At 43.0% G+C, this 9,497-nt stretch overlaps 1 protein-coding gene across 1 annotated transcript in view; it reads right to left on the reverse strand.

Annotated features, from left to right (window-relative positions):
• ST6GALNAC5 (ST6 N-acetylgalactosaminide alpha-2,6-sialyltransferase 5) overlaps positions 1-9,253 on the reverse strand; it is a 173,210-nt gene extending 163,957 nt beyond the window's left edge. The window contains exons 1-2 of the mRNA XM_029230820.1: positions 8,993-9,253; positions 8,002-8,199 (exon numbers count right to left, since the gene is read on the reverse strand). Coding sequence (XP_029086653.1) covers positions 8,002-8,199; positions 8,993-9,007 — 213 coding nt within the window. The 5' untranslated portion in view covers positions 9,008-9,253. The remainder of the gene's footprint in view (positions 1-8,001; positions 8,200-8,992) is intronic.
• Positions 9,254-9,497: the final 244 nt, after the last annotated feature.

Consider the following 9,497-nt stretch of genomic DNA (forward strand, 5'->3'; position numbering starts at 1 on the left):
AAAACTTACCTCAACATAATAAAGGCCATATATGACAAACCCACAAACATCATTTTCAATGGTGAAAAACTGAAAGCATTTCCACTAAGATCCAGAAGAAGACAAGGTTGCCCACTCTCACCACTATTATTCAACACAGTTTTGGAAGTTTTAGCCACAGCAATCAGAGACAGCAAAGAAATAAAAGGAATCCAAATCAGAAAAGAAGAAATAAAGCTGTCACTGTTTGCAGATGACATGATACTATACATAGAGAATCCGAAAGATGCTACCAGAAAACAACTAGAGTTAATCAATGAATTTGGTAAAGTAGCAGGTTATAAAATTAATGCACAGAAATCTCTTGCATTCCTATACACTAATGATGAAAAATCTGAAATAGAAATTAAGGAAACACTCCCATTTACCATTGCATCAAAAAGAATAAGATACCTAGGAATAAACCTACCTAGGGAGACAAAAGACCTGTATGCAGAAAACTATAAGACACTGATGAAAGAAATTAAAGATGATACAAACAGATGGAGAGATATACCATGTTCTTGGATTGGAAGAATCAACACTGTGAAAATGACTATACTACCCAAAGCAATCTGGAGATTCAGTGCAATCCCTATCAAACTACCAATGGCATTTTTCTCAGAGCTAGAACAAAAAATTTCACAATTTGTATGCAAACACATAGCTGAAGCAATGTTGAGAAAGAAAAACGGGGCTAGGGGAATCAGGTTTCTGGACTTCAGACTATACTAAAAAGCTACAGTAATCAAGACAGTACAGTACTGGTACAAAAACAGAAATATAGATTAATGGAACAGAATAGAAAGCCCTGAGATAAACCCACAAACATGTGGTCACCTTATCTTTGATAAAGGAGGCAAGAATATACAATGGAGAAAAGACAGCCTCTTCAATAAGTGGTGCTGGGAAAACTGGACAGCTACATGTAAAAGAATGAAATTAGAACACTCCCTAACACCATACACAAAAATAAACTCAAAATGGATTGAAGACCTAAATGTAAGGCCAGACACTATAAAACTCTTAGAGGAAAACATAGGCAGAACACTCTGTGACGTACATCACAGCAAGATTCTTTTTGAGCCACCTCCTAGAGAAATGGAAATAAAAACAAAAATAAACAAATGGGACCTAATGGATCTTAAAAGCTTTTGCACAGGAAAGGAAACCATAAACAAGTCGAAAAGACAACCCTCAGAATGGGAGAAAATATTTGCAAATGAAGCAACTGACAAAGGATTAATCTCCAAAATATACAGGCAGCTTATACAGATCAATACCAAAAAGCAAACAACCCAATCCAAAAATGGGCAGAAGGCCTAAATAGAAATTTCTCCAAAGAAGATATACAGATTGCCAACAAACACATGAAAGGATACTCAATATCACTAATCATTAGAGGAATGCAAATCAAAACTGCAATGAGGTATCACCTCACACCAGTCAGAATGGCCATCATCAAAAATCGACAAACAATAAATGCTGGAGAGGGTGTGGAGAAAAGGGAACCCTCTTGCACTGTTGGTGGGAATGTAAATTGATACAGCCACTGTGGAGAACAGTATCGAGGTTCCTTAAAAAACTTAAACTACCATATGAGTAAAACCATAATTCAAAAAGAGTCATGTACCACAATGTTCACTGCAGTTCTATTTACAATAGACAGAACATGGAAGCAACCTAAGTGTCCATCGACAGATGAATGGATAAAGAAGATGTGACACATATATACAATGGAATATTACTCAGCCATAAAAAGAAACAAAATTGAGTTATTTATAGTGTGGTGGATGGACCTAGAGACTGTCATACAGAGTGAAGTAAGTCAGAAAGAGAAAAACAAATACTGTATGCTAACACATATATATGGAATCTAAAAAAAAAAAATGGTTCTGAAGAATGTAGGGGCAGGAAAGGAATAAAGATGCAGATTTAGAGAATGGACTTGAAGACATGGCGAGGGGGAAGGGGAAGCTGGGACGAAGTGAGAGAGTGCCATGGACATTATATACACTACTAACTGTAAAATAGATAGCTAGTGGGAAGCAGCACATAGCACAGGGAGATCAGCTTATTGCTTTGTGTCCACGCAGAGGGGTGGGTTAGGGAGGGTGGGAGGGAGACTCAAGAGGGAGGAGATATGGGGATCTATGTTTATGTATAGCTGATTCACTTTGTTATACAGTAGAAACTAACACACATTGTAAAGCAATTATACTCCAATAAAGATGTAAACAAAAAAAGAAAGAAAGCACAATATCCCAGCAATTACAGATTTTCCTTTAGGACACATATTTTATGTTAGGACACATCCTCCGTAAACAATCAAACAGCATCACCCTGCTAATGAGTAGAAAACAGATCAAATCATCCTAATCTGTTCTTGGCAAATTAAGTCTAAGTGCAGATGGAACTTTCCACTGTGACTCTACACACGTTTGACACTGAATCTGACTCTTCCAAAACATCTCTAAGTGGGAATGCTTGGGCTTGACATTAATAGCTCTTTGACTTGAAATAGCTCTTTTTCTAGTAACTCCTTTACACAACCAATGAGAGAAAGGAAGCCAGAAGGAAGCCATATATTTAAAAGGGCTAATGAATAATAGAATTTTAGTTTGAAAGTTTTATAACTTCTAAGGTAACAACAGTATCTAACTTACTTTATAGATGAGAAAGATCACAGAAATTGCCCCCTTTTTAGTGTCCGTGCCTTGATGTACTGTTTCTTGGTTTCATATTATTATTCAGGACTTGCTTTATTATTTAATCTTTCTTGCTTCTTTGTCTTTTCTTTCCAATTAGATCAAAGGTTCTTTGAGGGCAGGGACTGTGTTCTTCTTCCAGGATATCCTGGAATTTTGCAACTATTAGGCCTTCAATGAATATTTACTAAGGGCTATGAGTAGTTCAAAAACACAGAAACAAATTAGCTACAGAACTACACACTATGATGATTAAAAACGTTTCAAATGATGATTCTCAAACTTTAACGTGCACAAGAACCATAAGGGAAGCCTATTAAAATGGTAGATTCCCAAATCTCATTCCCAAAGACTCTTATGTTTCAAATCATTTCCTATTATCATTATTAGGAGGAGAAGGAGTAAATCAAATTTAGGAAAGATGAGACATACCAGGGCCTGGGACTGCACTGATGTGTCTTGCAGAGAAAGGACTTGACATAAGGTAAGGCAGCTTTGTCCTTCTTCAGGGATACCCCACCCCCAATACGCCCTGCTTTCTTCTTTCCTTCCATAAATACTTATTGTGTGCCCACCAATGGCCAAGTATTAGGGCCTGGATTTAAACTGGTCAACAAGATGTATCAGATGCTTTGATATCAGAGCACTTAGATTCTACTTGGGGGGATGGCAGACAAGAGACAAGTAAACTTTAAGATTATTTCAGATATTGTTAAGTATTATAAGGAAAATAAAACAGGCTGGTATGATAGAGAATGACTCGTGAGAAGGGGGCTATTTAAAGAGTGTGGTATACAAGAAGACGATATGTGATCTGAGGACTAAATGACCATAAGGAATCAACCATGCAAAAGATCTTGAGTGAGAGCTTTCCAGGGAGATGAAACAGCAAGTGCAAAGGTCCTGAGGCAGAATGAGTGTCCAAGGATCAGCAAGAAGGCCAGAATGCCTGAAACTTGAGAGGGAGCTAGGTCAGACCATCTGCTAGGTACAGTCTGGGCTTTGGCATAAAAGTATCTTGGGATTACTCCTGTGGGAAGGTGGAGAAATACTCTTGGTTTCAGAATTAAGGAAGGTTAACTATTCAGTAAATGTTAAAAGAGTTTAACTTCTCCAGTTAAAAACACCCACGTTATTGGAACTCTTCTCCCATAAAAAACAGTTCATTTCATGATTCCATTTGGTTGATGCTTTGTGATAACACAGTTTTGTCATCATTGGCAGATTACATTTTGTAATACTCGAGCACTGAAAATAAGCTCACTTTAAATTTCTTTGAGATCCAAATTATTTATCATTCATTGGATGCCTCAAATATTATACAACAGGGTCTAATAAATGGTGTAAACTTATATTTGAGAATGTATATACCTCTCTAAAGGAAGAATTCTTATGCCATAATTTCAACATAAGTTATATGGCATATACCTTTTTTTCCGGTTTTGAATTACTTTTCAACTCTTGCATTGACTTGTATTATCATCCCAACTGGACATCTACCAATTAATAGTGATAGTACTCTTACCTCTAAGCACTTTGGTTTTGTCTGAATAATTGAGTGCTTAAGGAAAGAAAGAACCAAGGGCAAGCATGTCACCGGTACGTGTAAAATCCATTCCTGGGGACTACTACCAAAGCGAGGAGATAGCAGCTCAGCTTCAGGCCCCATGATCACTGCTCTTTCATAAGCCACCTAAGAAGAGGGCAAGCCAGGTGACAAGTGGGCCTTCTGTGAAAGGGCTCCAGTCCACTGGAAATGGGAATCAGCTCACAGTTTCATTTCACAGGGTCCACCAGATGGCAAATGACTTTATCTACCCGGAGCCAACCCAGACTGAACACATAATGTGCTTCATGCCCCCTTCCACTCTGCTGGGAGACTTGGAGCTTTCCTCTGAGGGTTGCTTGATTTAGTGAGTGAGTGTGTGTGTGTGTGTGTGTGTGTGTGTGTGCATGTGTGTTTTAGTTTGATTATACATTATGCTGCAGTTCTAAAGGCAGAAGTTTCTCCAAGCCATGAAGATTGACTTCTTTGCTTAGATCTGGAAGATCTGATTAGAAATCAATGGCTTCCAAAATCGGGGACCAGGAAATGGCAGGATGCAGATACAATAGCTGCAGTGACAGACATGTAACGAGATGGAAATGAGTTGGTGGAACATTTGTGGGAAAAGGTCAGGGGAAGGATTGGGAATGAAGAGAAAAAAATCTACCTAAGAGAAAATGAAATGGTTTCATTATCACAAGAAACTCCAAGTAGTCTTCACTTACTTAGTCATACTGGAATTACAATTTCCGCTAGCATCGTTTGTGAAAGAGGAAGCAGGGAATACGACCATGGAAAGTGATATTTTAAGCTTCAACACATATTGCTCATCACTGGCTTGACTTGCAGCATGTCTTTCAACAAAAGCACATAGTGATTTAATCTCAACAGTAATTCAGTCTGCGGCATATGAGACAAGACTATCATTGCAGACAGGCGGTAATTTGTGAAATTCAGGTGCTGGGGTTCAGGACCACCTGTTGAATTTAATCTTGGAGTTATAATGTTAATGCCATCATGTAACTGAACAAAAACACTACATATTTATCAGACTTTGGGACCTCTAGCCATGGAGATGTGAACGTTTTCCTAAATGGTATCTGTACCTCTCTCCAGATTCAGTAAATCAATGGCCAGTTGAAAGTCTGTTGGAATTCTGATTCAATATGCAGCAGCATATGGCTTGGTGGTCATTACATTCAGCATATCCTATAATTTTTCTAAAGCTTGATGTGAGAGTGGGACAAAAAAGCAATCAGAGTATCATCTGGCAACATAAGAAGAATAGAAATCTTTCATTTATCATCCCCTGTGTTAACTGGAAAAAAACATCTTAGTAATAGTCTAACGATTGATTTCTACCTCTGCTTAAGCAAGACTATAGGAAGATCCCAAGTAAACCTAAACAGCAATTTTGGGAGAAGACATAAACGTTTTACACGTGCACCTTCAGATAGCCATTGGAAATGAAACTGCCGAACTTCCAGCCGGTTAAATAGTAGCAGTAAAGTGACTACATTCTGAGCAGAAGTTTACATTTCCTTCAGTGGAACAACTGAAATAATGCCTAAAAAGAAGGCATAGATTTTAATATTTGCATTTGTTCCTTTGCTTGAGGTAGGGTAAACTTTGTTGAACCCTTTGGGTATGGAATTTTGTGAGAGGTTGGTTTTCTATGAAAGAATTTCATTGGTGTTATCTGCTAAGACCTTCCTGGTCACATTTTTAATTCTCTGCTAAGAATTCCAAGGTCTTCCACACATATGTATCATTCACGTAACACTTCACAGTTTACAAAATCCTTCACTACAGATTATCTCAATTTCTCATACAGAGTTCCCCCATTCCTTCCCCAAAAGGGCTGTTCTTCATTTTAATGAAATAAGGCTCTGACACATTGAAAATGGAATCCAACATATTTGTGTGAATAAACACTGCTTTGAAAAAGAATATGAGGGCATCATATTTTGACTTAGGCTATCAATATTCTTAGCTGGTGTCTGTCCAGCAGGAGAGCACAGGAAGGGAAGTATTAGCAATATCTTCCTAAAGGCAGATCAAAGCTTACAGCAAATTTACCTTTTGACACCCCTATTAACCAAAGCTTCACAAGTGCTAGATAGCCATTTCCACTAAACAATAGCCATGAAAAGCCACCATGTTCAATATATTCATTATAAACACATAAACACCACATCCCTCCACAGTGGGAAGTCAATGCACAAACTTTTCTAGAACTCCAGCCCTTATGGATTGCTTGCACATGCAGATACAAAGTATGTAATCAATCAACAACTTAAAGAGAAAACAGAAGCTTGTGAAAACAGAAATTGTGAAACTGATGGCCCTCCCTACTTTTGATTTAAGATCTACCACCAGCACCCTCCCCAGTAAATCACTTCCTAATGAAATCTCTCCCTCTTTTCTGCTTCTGTGAATTCTTCCCAGTGCAAGTTCCACTTTTTCAAAGAAACTTTCCTTGATCCTAGCCGGGCAGAGATCTTTCTCATCTCTGTACTCCAACAGTAATAACTGTTTATATCCAGTATTTCCTATACATTTATATCTCTGTCTCTCTGTCATCTATCCATCCATCCACATTTCATGGTATGTTGTTTGTTTTCCCACAGGCATTCAAAGATCCCTAAAGGCTGCGTCCTGCCTTAAATTCTTTTGTATCCTCCAAAATCCTTAGCATTATCCATTGCACAAGTGAGTAGAAGTATTTTGATTGCCCCTTAAAAAAAGTTTGACTTTTTCATGCATGGTTAGAACCATCTTTTCACACAAAAGGAGCACCTGCTAAATATTACTTTGGTTCACAGCCATACAACCTAGTAATACAAAAAGCAGGATAGCTGGGTGGTTTCAAGAAATCCTCTAGCTTTATAGGGCATATACAGAATGGAATTGTGTTTTAATAAAAATATATTAGCAGCTTCAAATAATGGGGAATACATTTAAACTGTATTAAAATATCTTTTCAGAATCAGGAAACTTGATTAGGATTCTCCCAGAGGCTTCACACACTGAAACGAGAGATTTATTATTCCAGGGAAAGAAGGCTCAATTTCTTAAAAATTCACCTTATTAATTATTAGCCAAGCCATGCAGCGGCTTCCCGGAAGGCAGAGGAAAATAGGCCCTCAACGATGAGTTTCAAGCCAATGGAAGCTGAGTTTGTGCCTCAAGCCTTCCGCGCTTGCCTGGGCACCGCTCCCCAGGGCTGTAGTAATTTAGCCCAGAGCATCCGAAGCAGAGATCAGATAGGAGTATGCGAGCCTGAGCTGCGGCCGCGGACTGGCTGCTACTCAGCCTCCGGTTCCCTGTCGGAGGTAAGCTCGGGCTGGTACCCGCGCCATTCCCGGGTCTCCTCCCACTAGGGCGCGACTTGGCTGCCAAACCCGAGGCTTCAGGAGCCTTGCACCCAGCGATAGCTGCAATTCTGGGGATGAGGCGGTTCTAATTCCAGGGACAGTTCCTGTTAGGAAATTAGGCTTTGGGGTGCACCCATCTCATCCCTATTCCCGGAAAAACTTTGCTTCCTTCTCCAAATAGAAATTCACACCAAGTAGGAACTATCTTGTCCCACCCCAGCGGGTCCACTCGCACTTCCAGCCTCTGAATGGCACCTACTCACGGCGCCTCCCAACCCCGGGGAAGGGGGCAAGCTCAGGTGTGCGGGATCCCCAGGCTGGGTGGCGGGAAGGCTGGCGAGCAAGCTGTCACCTTGTGGTCCGCCACGCCAAGGTATCCGTCCAGTGGCCGCGGTCCCGCGGGGGCCTCGGGGTGCGGCGGGGGGCTGCCGGTCGCCGCTGCCTGCTGCTGCTGCGGGGGCCGCTCCTTCTGGCCGCCTAGGCTGCTGTACACGAGCAACAAGCTGGTGCACATGGTGGTGAGCGCTAAACACACTGCCAGACCATGGCGCTGCGGGAGAGCGGGAGAGAGCACAGGAGAGTCGCTGAGCGCCGACCCGGGAGGAGCGCGCCCGGCAGGGACTCCGGCGCGACGGTCAGACGGGCGGGGGCAGCGGGGGTAGCCCGGGTCCCACCTTGGCAGCACGCAGCCCGGCAGAGGAGGCACCGTCGCCCCGCGTACGGCAGGGCATGCTCCCCGCGCGTCGCTGCTCTGGGCCGCCGCCGCCTCCCACATCCCTCGGCAGAGGACAGGTGGTGCGTGGCGCCCGGCTACGCGAAGAAGAGCACGCCGGCGGCGGGGGCAGGGGTGGGCTCACACTTTGGGCGGGGGCCCTCTGCCCCAGCTCGGCTTTGGAATGTCTAGCTTCTCCTTTCTGGACCCGTGGGGCTCTACCTTGGCGATCCTTGCAAGTTTGAAATCCGACAAGGAAACCAAGAAAGTCTACAAAGGTCCCCCCTTCCCGCCCCTCTTAGTTTTTTGCCAGGCTGTTTCGTTAGGGCATCCCCAACCCCGAGCAAGGCGCCCATCACTCCAAGGTTTCTCTAGCTCTCCGCTGGCCGCTCGGAACTCCCGCCGGAGATCCAGGAGCCCAGCAACCCGAGTTTCCATTCGGGCTCTGGGATTCCGAGCCAGGCTGAAGCGAGGAATCGGGAGTGGACGCGGAGCAGGTGGAAAGTTGTCCCCTTGTAACGGGCGACCTCGCAGCGCAGGGTCAGGCACCCTGGAGCTCTCCCGTGCGCCCCGGGGACGCTGCGCCCGGGGGTCCCGCCTCTGCCCAGAGGAGTTATAACAAATGACTCACCACCAGGGTCTTCATTTTGGGCACCTCTTTTGTGCGGAATCCTCAGGCACACGCGTCCGGGGCCACTTTTTCTTGGAGGATTTCCATCGTGGGTGATGGGGCGGAAACGGCTCTGATTTTCGCCGGGCCTCCAGCCGCGGCTGAGCGAGCAGGAAAGCCGCGGGACCCAGGAAGAGCCGCTGTTGCAGAGATTAGAGACAGAATTGAAGCTGAACCGGACCCTCGTAGTCTCTCAGCGATCTACACAACTGACGCCTGCCGGGTCCTAAAGCCCTCTGCATTCCCCCCTTCCCGCCCCCAAATAATCATCTTTTCAGCCGAGTAGAATTTCTGGGGCGAGAGAGTTAACCGTGCCCATATACCCACCTCTTGGTCCGAAGGCTTATTTATCTTTTATGAAGTCATCAAGTAAAAGGGAAGGAGAACCCTATTGGATTCTGAACATGATAGCCGTTTGAAAATTTACAAACTACGATTTCTGTTCTGTGATTTTGATAAAAACAAG

Source organism: Monodon monoceros, unplaced genomic scaffold (genome assembly GCF_005190385.1).
Source record: "Monodon monoceros isolate NGI ecotype Baffin Bay Population unplaced genomic scaffold, NGI_Narwhal_1 Super_Scaffold_18, whole genome shotgun sequence".
NCBI classification, from domain to species: Eukaryota; Metazoa; Chordata; class Mammalia; order Artiodactyla; family Monodontidae; genus Monodon; species Monodon monoceros.